This window comes from Temnothorax americanus, unplaced genomic scaffold, assembly GCF_048541705.1.
Source record: "Temnothorax americanus isolate GAGA-0224 unplaced genomic scaffold, ASM4854170v1 Scaffold22, whole genome shotgun sequence".
In the NCBI taxonomy this organism is placed as follows: Eukaryota; Metazoa; Arthropoda; class Insecta; order Hymenoptera; family Formicidae; genus Temnothorax; species Temnothorax americanus.
Genome location: NW_027509360.1, coordinates 2,421,641 through 2,437,041, shown reverse-complemented (window position 1 = coordinate 2,437,041; position 15,401 = coordinate 2,421,641). Strand labels below are relative to the sequence as shown.

The 15,401-nt window shown below is 36.4% G+C and overlaps 3 protein-coding genes across 23 annotated transcripts in view; 2 read left to right on the top strand and 1 right to left on the bottom strand.

Moving 5' to 3' along the window:
- The window catches only part of Lar (tyrosine-protein phosphatase Lar), a 399,840-nt gene extending 395,192 nt beyond the window's left edge, over positions 1-4,648 (top strand). For all 12 annotated transcript variants that reach the window (XM_077407378.1, XM_077407374.1, XM_077407377.1 and 9 more), the window contains one exon: positions 87-4,648. In XM_077407378.1, the coding sequence (XP_077263504.1) occupies positions 87-155 (69 nt within the window). In that variant the 3' untranslated portion in view covers positions 156-4,648. The remainder of the gene's footprint in view (positions 1-86) is intronic.
- A 304-nt stretch (positions 4,649-4,952) lies between these two features.
- Positions 4,953-8,357, bottom strand: LOC143898140 (putative Golgi apparatus membrane protein-like protein CG5021). Of its 6 annotated transcripts, XM_077407391.1 has the most exons (6): positions 6,936-7,847; positions 6,728-6,867; positions 6,357-6,433; positions 6,040-6,274; positions 5,267-5,521; positions 4,953-5,177 (listed from the first exon to the last, which is right to left on the bottom strand). In XM_077407391.1, the coding sequence occupies exons 3-6, from the start codon at positions 6,419-6,421 to the stop codon at positions 5,112-5,114; spliced, it is 621 nt and encodes a 206-aa protein (XP_077263517.1). In that variant the 5' UTR covers positions 6,422-6,433; positions 6,728-6,867; positions 6,936-7,847; the 3' UTR covers positions 4,953-5,111. The 6 variants fall into 6 exon arrangements, with proteins under 6 accessions (XP_077263517.1, XP_077263518.1, XP_077263514.1 ...); XM_077407392.1 differs by lacking the exons at positions 6,728-6,867; positions 6,936-7,847 and adding an exon at positions 8,217-8,357; XM_077407388.1 differs by lacking the exon at positions 6,728-6,867.
- The window catches only part of Zip48c (Zinc/iron regulated transporter-related protein 48C), a 77,074-nt gene continuing 69,529 nt past the window's right edge, over positions 7,857-15,401 (top strand). For 3 of the 5 annotated variants that reach the window (XR_013257112.1, XR_013257111.1, XM_077407385.1), the window contains exons 1-3: positions 7,857-8,305; positions 12,672-13,062; positions 15,066-15,217. Coding sequence is in view for 3 of the 5 variants with exons in the window: in XM_077407385.1 (XP_077263511.1) it covers positions 8,198-8,305; positions 12,672-13,062; positions 15,066-15,217 (651 nt within the window). In the remaining 2 variants the exon portion in view is untranslated. The remainder of the gene's footprint in view (positions 8,306-12,671; positions 13,063-15,065; positions 15,218-15,401) is intronic. The other 2 variants (XM_077407384.1, XM_077407387.1) reach the window with 2 other exon arrangements.

Sequence of the window (15,401 nt, the reverse complement as noted above, 5' to 3'; positions counted from 1 at the left end):
TCGTAAACCCCTAATTTCAATGCTTTGTAAAGTATTTATAATGTATATAACTGCGTGATATCTCATTTGCGATATTCTTATCACAGGATCAATATCAGTTCTGCTATCGAGCTAGTTTGGAGTATTTAGGCTCCTTCGATCATTACGCCAACTGACAAGCCGACACTCGCGAGCAGAGGGATCTGTCGAGGGATAAGCGAGACCGGCAAAGAGGCGAGAGAGATATCGAAAGAGCAAAAGTACGACGTGTCTAGTACAATAAAGTCGTGTGACATACTCGTACCTTCCAAGGACAAATACAGTAGAGCAACGCGATTACTAGTGTCGTGGACAGTTAATATAGAGATGAAATGTTTAGTCAATGGTGTTGCAGTAAATGCCGGAAATTTTCACTCCTGATATAGCAAATACCCGTGCTGAGAGAGAGAAGCACTCGGTTTAGGCTAATCTCTTTTTAGAAACTAGATTTGAAAGTTCCCTCGTGGTGACGCGAGTCAAAACTGCCGTTTAGAAGTACGTACAATACGCCTGGTTCCACGAGCGATCGTACGGTGTCACGTAGATACATTCTTTTCTTTTACGCGAACAAAGCGGATTCTTAATTCCCAGGCATTCTCTCACGTCGAAGAATCAATCAAGTACGACGATGTAATCAAAATTACGAACCGTCATAATCGCGTAGGATTATATTCGCGAATTAGTAAATTGGAACATATCCCATTGTCAAGTCGATCATTCGCAAAAGCATTTTTTAAGGTCTAGATAATCTAATTTTAAGATAGACTGAAAATATTACGACCATATCTCTCCCACTTGAAACATGGTGCATTTTCCCGTGCATAGGATCTCTTACAAACTAAGACAATGAAGATCAAAACCTTTCCTGTTTATCGAGGTTTAAGAGTGCTTCCTTCAATAGCGAATTGCATAGAGGAACGAAATGGTCTCGATGTCGACGTCCGTGTCTGTGAGAGAGTACCGAAACGCACATCAAGAAAATAAGAACCTACCATTCACCGTACGTGGGATATTCCATGAGTACTTACTAATGTAGAAAGAAAAATGGATTGAAAAACCAGTCGAGTAACCTTTCTGTAGCCATTACAAAATAAAGAAAGAAAGAGAGAGATGAAAATTTCCGCTCACAAGAAACAAAAAAAAATTGCCATACTGCCAAATTGACAATTATTAATGCTGTACTCACTTATGAACAGTAGAGATCTTCTCATTATAATAATGTTAGATAGATTATAAGAAATTGTTTTTAAGGATAGATTAAGCGACGCCATTAGGGAAATGAGGATGAAAGAAGGACCCGAGTGAAAGAAGGATGAAAGGAAACGGTGCCTATTCAATGAAAGGTGCGCAAGTGAATTTGCGCACGTTTCTATAAAAGAAGAGAAAAAAAACTAATTTAAATAGAAGCACTGTACGTTGAATTCGTGTACTGTTCTCCCGAGCCCTCGATACCCTTATGTACAAAGTTCCCACGTAGCTTCTACCTCGAATATTTCTACTTGCTATTCAAATATATTGAAATAGTCATAAATTCAATTACATTTGCATCGGTTCAATGTTTTTTGACTTACGAGTACCTTATATTCAAATCAAATTTACGCTGAGTATTCATTGTTCATTTTATGTGAAAGCATCGACATTTGCAAAATATACCTTTTCTTTTTCAAATGCCAGATCAATGCCAAGAACATATAATGAAGAATATCGCTACATGATATATTTGTTACGGTGAGAATATTTAATTCGGTAGTTCTATAAGATTTCTAATAATTCTATAGAATCACTGGCTGTACTGGCGAATTAATAATATATTCGAATGTCTTTTCCTACGCATTTATCAACATGACTAGTGATTCTACAGAATCGTAGATAATTTTATAAAAGCGCGAGTTATTCACTTTTACCGTGACATTATCCATTTTGTATATTAATCACGACTTCGGATACACGTATTGCAATTTAAAGTTGCAAACTGTCCAGTTTACGAGGACAATAATTGTGCGCTCGATTACACTTTCGAAATCTACATGATATACTATTGGTAATACTATTTGGTATAGCAAATATATCTTATAGTCAAATTTTAGAAAATACTAATTAAAAAAATGGTATATGTACAATGAGGGGAACGTAACGTCATCTAAATAAAGTAATTTATCAATCAAGAATCTTCTGGTTTTTGGCATTCTTTTGGCTGTAACGATTCTATACCTATAAAATATTTCTAATATGTTGAAACTACATGTGAAATGCCACACAAGAATGCAATTACACGATTTTATACAATTTTGCTCGAATATACTCCTTTTTCCATTAGTTATTGTGGTTCGAGGGTTAGAAACTGTGACTAAATGTACATAACTGCACCGTTTGTCATTAGTAACATTATATAAATATATATATAAAATGATAAGTAATATATACATAGATATACATATACATATATAAATATCATAAGAGATACGAGTGTGCATAAAGACATGAAGATGTTTAAGAAGATATAGGTATTTTCCAGACTACCGTGTTAAGTTTCAACAAAAAAATGTGTAATCTACTCAGTACGTTGTATCTACCTGTATTCTCTCTATATCTTTTATTCACCATTTTTACATTTTTTTAAAATACTTTTTTAAGTAGAGTTTTTTTTATTATACTTATCGCATTTAACAAATGTACTTTTATACAACGGCTTTCGAACAGAGTATTCCTTTATGGATTGGATTCTGAAAAAAAATTACTTATTCGATTTAGTGTTATATTTTTTTTCTTTTGTTAACAAACTGAGGGCCATTTCACATAGCATTTAATATCATGTACTTTGTGCTTGAAAAAGTACTTAATTTATTTTATATTAAAATGTACGTAATTAAATAAGTAATTACTTTCAATTTTTCACTGCCTGTTAAACCCATTACAACCATGGCATTTTTCACTAATTTATAGTATAACGGTAATAATTATAGTATTACTTATAATAATGCATAATAATACTAGTTATAAAAATAACTACGATTTGCCTTATGTCTCAAAGTTCATTACGTAACAGTAACATTTTAAATGAATGATGTATTTTAAGTTATCACGTTAAATATTTCTGGAGCAATGGCAGTAGATCCTTTATTATGACTTAATATTTGGCCTTCAGAATGTAACCATAAGCAGGTAGTTACTTTAACGTGCAGCATCTTATTTTGAAAGAAATATATATTCATACAATAGTTTTTATATAATTGCTTTTCTTATAATTTCAGTTTATTACAAACATTGCTTTAGCAAAAATTTTTATATAATATGCTCCTACTAAACGTTTTCAAGCAAATTAAGTTGTGATTATTTTCAAACGGCAGGAAAGGTTTCACCAATATTTTTATTTCTTTTTTTTCGTATGCATAATTTTGAAGACTGTAATCGGTATTTAAAGACACACTCCTCAAGACTTCTCAAGACATTGTTAATGAAATGTTATACATGGTGTATGACTGGATAACGTTTAACAGCTCTCTTGCTTACATGACTGAAAACGCTAAACACAAAACTCGAAACAATATGTTTTAGGACATTAGGATATAAGAATGGATGATATATGAACAATTATAAGTTGTACATTGGAATGTTTCATCTGTAAATAACACTAACTTATTTTCATTGAAATATTTTTATCTCGGTTATTGTACAATTAATTATTCCAAGTTTACGAAGCAAAATTATTTTAATTGCTAATTTTGATAAACTAGTTCTCGCTGTGGGATCATTTCTCAAGAAGGCAAAATCAGTAGCTTTTAAACTTTAAAAGTCAAACGCCGTGTACACACTGTGGTTTTTATTATAATGTTCTTAAAAAGAGAAAAAGACTTTTGCTAAAAATAACTTTCAAATCATTATTATAAGTATTCATCTGTAACAAATCATTGAGCGTTTCATCCCACTAAAGAGTCTTCTTAGAATATTGTAAAGCGTATTAAGTTTTAATAGCGTTAAACTTGGCAGAACTTTCGTGAGAAACTTATAAATTTCGAAATTTCAATGTAATTATTCTCAACACATGTACTTTGCCAACTTTCTTAATGGCTTCACGTTTAAAGTCTCAAGCTAAAATATGTTACAAAAAATAAACAAAATTGAATTATTGTATAAATATACTACTAGTTATAAATTGATATCGTTAAACTGTACTCACTAAAATTTGCTGCTACAAGGAAGTCCACAAAATATTCGTACATTTATATTATAACATAATAATTGTAATGTTACACTAAGTTTTTTGTATCATTCCGAAACTTTCGTGTATGTTGTATTTTAGTACCGTAAACCTTGTTAGTCTTTATAATTTTTTAATGATCTAAAATGTATAGCAAACGATATGTGGTTTGTTGTATTCTTCTTCTTCTTGAAAACGTATACAACTCGCGCGTGTCTTCGGAGCAGTTTTGATAATATAATAAAATACAATCGGCTACTATAGGCTCCGTGCAATATAGCGAGTTTGTTATTGTGTATAAGATCGCCTCTCAAATTCATCTGTAGATGAATCAGTAAAGTGACGCGGATCCGAAGAAGAATATGAATTTAAATGCAAAGAATAAGTCAAATACTAAATATCGTTGAAAGAATGGGAAATTATTTTGTGATACTTTCTTGCCAGAAAGAATACAACAGGCTGAGGTAAAAACATGATAAATGCAATGTTACTGATCAACAACTATACAAAATAAATATTGTGTAATAGGAAGAGTCTGTTGACAAGGAAAAATAACGTGTACATTATATGTATTGCCTTGCGGCATTAATAAACTAGTACTAACATAAAAGATGCTTCCTTCTTTTTAAAATATAGGTATTCATTTTAATCCTTCCACTTTTGGTGACGTCAAGGAAAACGACGGACTGGATAATGGGTAAACAGACATCTAGTCAAATAACAATAATATAGAATGTGAAGATTGACAACGGTTTATTTTATATAATACTTAAAAGATACTGTCTAACGTTGTATGTACAAACATTTGCAAATATTAAATTATTGTGTGAATATAAATTTTCAATGATACACGCACAACACGCACACATACATTAATGTTTCAAAATTTATAAATCTATATTACATTAGTTGGTTGAGTGGAATTATTCGTTGGTGGACTCCTACTCATTATGGAAGTAACCTAGGGAAAGAGAGAGCAAAATGAATTAAGTAAGAATGATACCTAAGTACAAAAAGAAAACAATTATTTTGTGTCGTAAAAATATATACATTTTGCAACACTTGTTTCCTGATGAAATCACTTGTGGCCGCTGAAATGTTTTGATCATTTCCCATTTTACATTTAATATAGCCATACAGATTCGCACCATTTAAAACTATGGCAATGCAAACGAGGAGAAGCCATTTGAATTTAAAACCAAATAATGCCGCAATGAATAGCATTGACCAAAAAAATGGGCATAAGATCAGGGCCAACCAAAAGATTCGCGCCTCAGTCGCATTAATACGGTTCTGTTGTACACCCTGAAACACAGGGCACATAGCAGACAATTGGATTTACACATGTGAAAATCATATTTAAGTAAGCTACGTCAACTATGTACGTATATTTTACTCTCCAACACATTTTATGAATAACAAAACAGCAGCTGGGACATAAATTTGTCAGGTAACTACCTACTTATTGAATAATGCGTATAAATAGTTTTAGAAAGTGCCAAGGGCATAAAAATATAACAGCTGGTAAACCTTGAACTACTCGATCCAGTTAAATCAGCGTTTGCTGGAACGTGACAAATGAAAAAATATACTCGATAATTGAAAGCTACATTTCAATATAATCTACGTACGTGGAACTTATGTGTGATATAAAATGTGATAACACGACATAGGCTTCGTATCTCGTTGAAATACAGAATTGAATGATTTTCTCGTCACAACGCCGAAAGAGGTAGAAAGGAGGCACTTTCTCGTTAATCAGAGACTCGTATACGTAATGACATGAATCAAAATATACATAAATGTGTATACAATAAGCGAACCTTTCGAGACTCAAAGATCCAATGACTTTTGCCATCGTCATCCACATAATTCCACCATCTAAGGCCGACCATTAATCTTCCCGTAATATTTTTAACGGTCCAAAAATCCATCGATAAAAGTAGTACCACCGTTACAAAGCTCGCTATAAAACTATTTGAAAACAAACCGCAAAACAAATAAACTATTATAGCCGCTATCCTGAAGGCCAAGTGAAACAGCGTAACGTACGGGTGTCTAGAATTGTAAGAGGACAACATTTTATCTTACAGAAGTACGGGCGCACTTCCATTTAGAGATATATCTTCGTTAATAGTACTTAAGCCTGTTGGGATTCTGGGCGGCCTCCTCTTCCTCCCCGAAAGCAATCGTATCGTCATCCATCAGTAAAGGTACCTATAAACGAGATCGCGAGACATTCGGTAAAAGGAGTATCGAGCATGCACGTTTGTTTCCATTTATCACGCGTGAATTATATTCGTGGATTGCATTATTGTGACGTTACGTGAACGAATAAACTCGAAGGTGTAATCTGCGTTTCTCGAGAAGCCAAAAAAAAAATAGAGAAAAGAGCGAAAAAAAAGGACGAGACACGAAGTTTAACCCCGAGAAACACCCGCATTCGCTTCCGCAAAGGGCGTGATTACCGATGTACAAACCCTTCCTAGGTGTACGCTAGGATATACGTACGGAAATGCGCAAGCGAATGTCGGAGTGACGACCTTCCTATCTCGCCGACTAGAATTATTACTCTCGGTCCTCCGTCCGGTAACGAAACGACACTTATATTTCGCTCTACAATCGGTTACCTCGTGGGTTAGGCACTACGACTAAAAAAAAGCCATGTGGCGTCAGTATGCGGTCGATCGCGCGGAGGCTCGCGGCGTTTTGCACCTACCGTTGCGGACGCCATGTTTGCACGTTGACGGTTGACGTTGGCTCCGACACGGCGCGTCGTCTGCTGGGCTGGGTGGAAATGGTGGAATATGGAAGGTGGTGGTGGTGGTGGTGGTGGTGGTGGTTGGCCTCGTCAGCCTCGCGGTCGACGGCGGCAAGAGTCGCCCTGTTCCCTCAAAACGCGTCGCGAACACGCTCTCGCGTTCCGTCGTTTCACCGTCGGGGCATTGTCGATCAAGGCGAGCGCCTTGACATCGTTAATAACCGGCACGGACCGGGAACCTTGAGACGCGGCGCCGGCGCCGCCGACACGGACGAAAGTCGCGCGACCAGCCGAACCTGCCGAACTCCGAACTCGCTCGCGCGAAGAGAGTGAAGAGACTTGGACTTTGGACTTGGACGCGGCCGGCGCGGCGGCGGCGATTGGTCGAGCGCGGGAGAGACAAGCGCGCTCATTGGCCGCTCCGATCTGTCGCGCGTCATTCGCGGCCGCTGAATTGGAGGATTTTCAAATCCATTGCGAGTTAATTTATTCCTGATTGAAACTCAACTTGATTTCGGACAATTCGGCGTTGGCTTCGAATTAAATATTCCAATTAATTAAATCCAACTCGTAAATTAATTACTTTCTAAACTGTTACCGAATTATTTGTCTATTAATCGCGAAATCATATTTATCTTTCAATTCCATCGAGACACGAGACGTGCCTTTTGATCCGACAGCCGAATTTCAGATCAATGCATTCGTTTCGAGACCGGCCAAAACCGTCGTCCGGCGAGACATGCGTGTGTGCGTGCTACGTAATGTCACGTAAACACACCGCGGCCTACGCGCCTGCGATATTCGGGAGTCGCGATTGACGTATGTACATACCTATACCGCGGTGGTGGCGGAACGACGCGTACGGCCGTGACGCTGGTGCTGGTGCCGGTGCTGGTGGTAGTAGGAACGGGGGTGGCGGCGAGGACTGAGGAGGCTGGAGGACGTGCCGACGCGGTAGTGGTTCGACGCTCGTGCGTCGGTGGTTGCGCGTTGCGCGCGCGGTGGTTGAGATAAGCAGCGCGGGGGACTGAGTGCACGGCAAGACCGGAGATCTCGCGCCGCGCCGTTCTGCTGCCGCGTATACGCGCTCGCTCGCTCGCTCCGCCGCGTCTCACATATACCGCATCCGTCGGCACGGCACTCTCGGCAGTTCGTCGCGGGACACGGTCGACCGATCGTTAACAGTCTCTCTCGCCCGATGTGACCGGAGGGTACCCGCGATGCTCAAGGATCACTCACCGATTACCCAGGCGCTCCTCGGGACCCTGTTCACGTGGGCTCTCACCGCGGCCGGCGCCGCGCTCGTCGTCGTCATTCGGGGGAAACAAGTGAGTACCGAGCGCGCGGTGGATTCTTCTCCCGGATCCCGGTCGTGGCCCGTCGACGATGACGCTCCCCCACGTCCGAAACGCCGTTCGCGTCGAATCCGAGCCCGAATCGTCGCCGTCGGGGAGAACTTAACCTTACCGGCGCATCCGCCATCCGCCCGTGCGCGAAACTCGCATCTTCGAAGCCAACATTCGAAGCCCAGTTTTCAACTGCGGTAACTGCACGCCGTGCACTCCTGCGTGACAAATGCGCGCGTCTTTCAGCTGCACTTTCTACACCTTTGTTCCAAATCTCTCCGAACAACACTTGTTTCGAGGATAAAAAATATAAATATGAAAAGTAATAAACGTATTTGCTCTCTATTTTTGCGTCGAAAACCTTGATTTTAATCTCTTTACTCCGAATACGAAAAAGAAAATGCAAGCCTATTGGAAAACCAAGGCTAATTAGTGTTGGTTAATCAAATTGAGCTAATTAGCTCAATTTTCGTTATGTACAAATATGGAAAGAAACTGTTTGCAACTTCGTATAATAAACACGCGCTCGTATTGACATTTCTTCTCCTATTTGTGTAAATTCCTTGTAAAAAATAAAATTAAAACCCTTTAATCAATGACATTTGAAAATGTCAACGATATCGCAATTCGATATTTTCCAACGCGCGCAAAATATCCAACCTCGATCGTCGACGGATCAAGGTACGAGGTTTCTCTTGCAGGACGGACGCAAAAACGCCGGACATTTGCGTAAGCAAGACTATTCCGGCGCGATCCTTCGTTGCATTTAAATTTAGATTTGCTGCTTCGATTAATCGCAGCTGCCGCCGCCGCCACTGACGGCGCGCGGCGATTGGCGGGCCCGCGTAATCCGCCGCTTCCTTCGTGCGATTTAATTCGCGCGCGCGTACGAGACACGAGTTGAATGTGTCGTTGATGAGAGTCGTATATACGTGGCGCACGCTTTCACGTTCCCATCCAGACGCGCGGATTGCGCGCGGCCGTCTACGATCCATATGGACAGAAAAGTCGCGCGAACGACGATACGGAGAAAAAAAAACGAGTAGCCGTATCGCTACGTTCCGGATGTTAAATTTTGCGCGTAACCGGTCTGGGCGGGCCCACGGCCCACGCAACACGCGCGGCAAACTTCGGTAAAAGTAATAACAAATTCTTGTTTCATCAGGCTAACGGCCGTTCTATTCCTGTGTTGCGACTGGAATCGTAGATTTAAATTATTAACACTAAAATATAACCAAACTCGTCAAAATGACGGATACAAATTTCTTGTTTAAAATTACAGAAATTATTAAGGTGCTTTTGTTGGAATTTACGTTGATATTTGTCGAAATAAAAAATCTATTATATATATGTGCTAATTTATTTTCAATTAACTACTCTATATAATTTCGAAGTTCTGTATGTAGGATGTTTACTTATACTGAAATAACTCGGGTTGTTTTAATATTAATATCATCGATACTTCTTGGAGATAATTTTCTAACAAATAATGTGTGTGCCTTGCAGTATCGTATTTTTAATATTTTTAATATAATATTACATCTTTTTTATATATTGTGTTATCCGTGTTTCAAGTTTCAAGACAGAAAGTAATTTCTTAGCTTCTTCACGAAATTGTTGGATAGAACTTGATTTTATCTCGTCTTTCTCTAACTCTTACCCAATTCTTATCCTCTTCTCTTAGAAATTCTATGTTTTTTCCTTCGAAATCTAATCAGTATTTACTTTTGATATTAAGACACGTCATATTACTTGACCATGATTGTTTTAAAACTGTCCATACCTCCATACCTAGTCCAGGGCTCCTGTGGACGTCAACTTAAAATACCCAATATGCAGAAATTTATCGTCAAGGTTATCGTCAAAACTTCAACTAAACTTCAGTCTGCCTAACTTCAATCGAAACGAATCTATTTTCGATGAAGATATTGCTAAAAGAGCTTAATTGCAAAAGGTTGAACGTAAAAACCGTTGTCTCACGGTTGAAGTTAAGAAAAATTAAAATCAATAAAGTTGAAAAAAATTGAATTCTAATGTCCATGACGTATCTTCGCGCCATTGCTCGAAAAATAATAGTTGCGTCGCTAGATTCTATTTACTTTTCAAATCGGTGCATTTTATACTATCTTTTCCTTGTTCTGTAATCTGGATACGATAGTGAGATAGCAAAATATATTTTTCCCTCGCGGTATCAATGGCTGATATTGATTATAATTTTCACGGAAATGGTAACTAGCATCCACAATATTTACCTCATAATATATAATAATAAATCACCCAACATTATTTACGGTATAATAAATCCTGCTTCTAATTTAACGTTGAAAAACAAAGTACGATAAGATTGCAAATTTCCATTGTCAAGCAAGTACAAGACGCGGAACTGTTAACGCTAGCAACCACAACTCCATCAAAGTAATGAGTTTCAAATTTCTTGTTTGAAATTACAAAAATTATTAAGTTACGTTCCCTGGAATTTATGTGGACTTTTGTCGAGATAAAAAGTGATTATATATTATAGATATGCCAATTTATTTTCCGTAAATTACTCTAAAATTTCGAAGTTCTGTACATAAAATATCTATACACATATATCAAAAAAACAACGCTGGTTATTTTAATATTAAAGTAGGAAAATAACTGAAAGAAAAAGAAATCTTACATTACACACATTAATTGTCAGGGTTTGATTTTCTAACCTACTACAAACTGAATTAAGGCCAATACGAGTCTGTGTACGCAGATGTTCGTGCGGTACCGCAACTATTAAACAACTGCGTTTGCAGGCTCGCATATGCCTTAATTTAATTTGTTACAGTTTTCATATAAATGAGCGAATTATTTATTTTATTTGTTTATATTATTTTTTAATTTTTCTCTATACAAAACAACTGTTATGAACATGACACATGAGGCAATAAATTAACGTTTTTGTACTTGGTTCTACATGAACTTCTTCACGAACTATGATGAATGACATGATGTGTGTGTTGTTTACAGTACGTATCTAATCTATCCTTTTTTAATATTATATAAACAATTAGGTTAATGTATTCACACGTAGATTCCAATTCGCACGTGTTGAGTTTCAATCGTAGATATGCAAGTAGCCAAACATATCCATGTATCAGGTAGTAATATGTCAGAGTAACATGTCACGTAACTCGATAGATATTGCATTAATCACAGATCCATTACCTCCTATATGTATCTGTCCTATATATATAATTAAAAGTTTTTAATTAAAAAAGATTATTATTTTTCTTTCATTTAATACATATATGAGAAATCAGTCCGCATTTTTCTGCACTGCACGTTTCGTGAGCCAAGTTAAAAATATCGAAAAGAGATTATTTTGAATATTTTTTTTGTCAATGTTGGGCAAGATCTTTTGGTGCTACATTTATTTTGTGGATTATTTAATTAGCATCGTAAATTTCAGATTGATAGACCTCGACACTGTCGATCGCATATCTAACGTACTGATATACGAGATAAGAGTTACTCACGAAATATTGACATACGCGTTTTTTTATACTTGCAAGTTTAATGTGTGCGCAATTCGCTCCCAAGTAAACACCTGCCGCACCCCTGATGTCTCGACGGAAGCTAAATCAGAGTTGCAGGTCTCTTTAAGTTTGATTCCAAGAGAAATCTAGATTATGGTTGTAATTGTCAGTCAATGCGTTATTTTTATTTCAAGGCCCGTGATACCAATCCCTGATATATATTTTAAAAAACTAGCATGAGTTTTTAATACTATAGATAACGAAAAGAAGGAAATAAAAAGATTAGAAAATGACGTGTCACTGATTAAGGTTCGAGAGGGGGAGGGTCTAAACGCAATTTTTTAAAATCTTAATTCTAGAGCAGATGTATATATATTCTAAAAATTATCAAAAATAATAAAAATTGTAGAAGAACTGTCAAATTTGTAGCGTAAAATTATAGTCAATTTGAATCATTTCTAACCATTCCTATATACTCGCTAGCTATTCCATTCGCTACTGATTCTACTAAAAAAAATATGTCATTAATTTAACTAAACTTAATGGAGTTAAAATAATACTATACTTTTGTGTTAAAATAATTTTCAACACACATGGTGGTTAAAAATAACAAAATGTTATTCAACTCGAGGTATTGATTTAAATTTCATCCTTTAATATTTAACAGTGATAGTGAAACAATGTCAAATGTTCCGTCTCAGATTTAGATATCTGATAGCTCGGAAGGATTGCACGGATTAAAAGTAAATGGAGATTCATCCCCTTTCCTCAGTCCCTTCACCCAAATTTTCGAGTAAGGGAGCCGCTCATATGTCTATAATGGTTCGTTTCCGTTTCAGCGTAAGCTCCTCGATGTCAGCCTGGGGTTCGCCGCTGGCGTGATGGTGGCCGCGAGTTACTGGTCGTTGCTGGCACCGGCGATCGAAATGGCAACCGAGAGCAAGATTTACGGAGCGGAGGGCGAGTACGCGTTCGTGCCGGTCGCAGTTGGGTTTCTCGTCGGCGCGGCATTCGTATACGGGACGGACGTGTTGATATCCACCCTCGGCATTCAGTCCCCCAATGTGCTTTTAGCTATGCAATCAGTCGGTACGAAACAAAGACGCAAGATCATTGCGAAACTAAAGAGTGACGAGGACTTAGACTATGATGATCATGATCCGTTGTTTAACGACGTACAGATACCCGGCGAGAAAATGTACGCTCGCGTCGAATCGACCGCTATCGATGGTATCTCATTTTCTTCTCCCGTAAAATCGCAGATTTTTGTTTCTCTCTCTCTCTGTCTTTATAGGCTTGGAAAATGGGATCAGTTCGTGATGATATACATACATATATATACTGTACATATATATACTCTGTATATGTATATGAACGTCCACTCGCCCCTCTTTGCTTTATCGCAGATGTACCTGGTTCCTATTCGGGAATAAGCATTCTCTCAAATTGTTATTTTTATGAAAATTGTCATATATTATCGGTCTGTCTTATACAATCAATATATAAGTTACAATCTTTGCATGTAGCATGATCAAAAATGCTTACATAAAGAGTAATAGTATGATAAAACTGTTTGATAAAGATCATGTTATAGACAAATTAAGTTTACAATTTTAATTTGACATCTTTTTCTCTCTTTCTCTCTCTCTCTCTCTCTCTTTTTCTCTCTCTTCTTCTTTCTTTAATAGATTCAAGGATGCACATAATATGTATTATATGGAGGAGTAAAAACCACAGTGGTGTAAGCCAAATTTTTTTAAATATTTTCTCGCGTGCATAGATGCAATTTATATATTATACAGATTGCATTTATACACACGAGAAAATATTTTTAAAAATTTGATTTACACCACTGTGGTTTTTACCCCTCCATATAATACATCCCAGGTAGTACATAATTAACTAACTTAATTGCATTACTGACGTGCACTAGTTTTAGGAAGTTCTTCAAAACGGAACACACGTATAAATGTTCTTTTAATGGCCACGTTCAGCAGAATGTTTATTTTGCAACTGTTGAAAGTTTTCTAAGCTCAGATTTGTCCGATGACAAATAGATTAAGACCGGTGTAGGACAAAATTAATTTAAGTAAATAACTGGATATACGTGCATGGATAAAATTATTTATTTTGTGCAATAATTAGTGCAATATAAATTTAAATGTTTCAAAAAAGGCTATTAAAGCTATTATATATATCTACAGATAAAGCAACTTATAATTTTGAAAGGAAAAATTTAACAAATAGGTATTTTTGTTAACTGTAGAAACGTAAAAAAAATGTTTCTTAAATCATGGTTTCAAAAACATTTTTGTTCAAACGTTTCTTAATGGTTCTTTACGGTTATGAAACTATGTATACGTTCAAAAAACGTATAATATGTGCTACCTGGGAATTATGCATCCTTGAATATACTCGCTAATATTAAAATATTTCTTATTATATTTTAATATTTTATTTTCTTAAAATTAAAATTTTTATTAAGTGTGATTGATTAAATTTATATATAAAATACTAATTAACAATTTTTTATTAATATCTAAATAAATTTCTTTAGATATTAATGCAGAGACTATTGCTTATTCCAAAATATATTGTTTGCATAAATTAATATAATATATGTATTTCATATAAAAAGTGACGTCTGATAGAAGTATGAATAGTTGATTTACACTTACTCCAAAAATATCCCAAAGCTTTGTATTAGCGTATGCATGATATTATTTGTAGTGAAATACATGGAACTTAAACACACAGGTCCAATATAAATAAAAATATCCGACCCAACTCAGCTTAAATACAGCAGCTAAACTTAAATTATAAATCCCTACCGAGTGTGACGTGATCAAAAGTGTGGAACAACGAAAACAGAACTAAAAATATTCAGTTTAAACTTACCATTAATACAAAGTGCACGTCCGTGTAAAACATTACCTAATAATATATTTAAATAAAAAAAAGAAATAAAACCAATAAAAAATAAACATTTTAGATCTGTGTGGAAAGTTCTATGGAGCTTAAAAAAAAACTGATCTTATTAATCCTGCCTAAACGAATCCAGCTGCAACAAATTCTAATCGAAAGTATCACGTGCGTGAAGAATTCCTTCTTTTAGTCCTTCATCTTAAACAAATTGCATTTGCATGAGGTGACTCTGTGCTCGTGGCTCAGTTTTTGAAAATTTTGCGCTGGCGGGATGTGGTAAATGTTGTTGTGAATGTTTGATTTTTCAGGCTTCTACGAACAGAATAGTAGACGCCGACAAATCACGAATATAAACAGATCATCGGAGTCAGCGGAAATCGGAACGGTTTACGAGGATCCTAATAATGAAGCGAAGAATAACCAATGGCGGAGGATATTGCTGCTAGTTGTCGCAATTACGGTATATTTCTACGAGATAGTAAATAATCATGCGAACTACACTTGCTTAGATCTATTTTACGTTTTATATATGGAGGGGTAAAAACCAGAGTGGTGTAAGTCAAATTTTTTTATAATTTATATATTGTAGAAATTGCATCTAAGCACACGAGAAAAAATGTAAAAAACTTTGACTTATACACCAC

Bases quoted from the DNA above. Each gene is read 5' to 3' on its own strand.
- LOC143898140 (XM_077407388.1), bottom strand. The intron at 5,522-6,039 runs GTTCGCTTATTG...CCTGTGTTTCAG, and splicing joins GGATCTTTGAGTCTCGAAAG to GGTGTACAACAGAACCGTAT. The intron at 5,178-5,266 runs GTATATATTTTT...CTCTTTCCCTAG, and splicing joins GGAAACAAGTGTTGCAAAAT to GTTACTTCCATAATGAGTAG.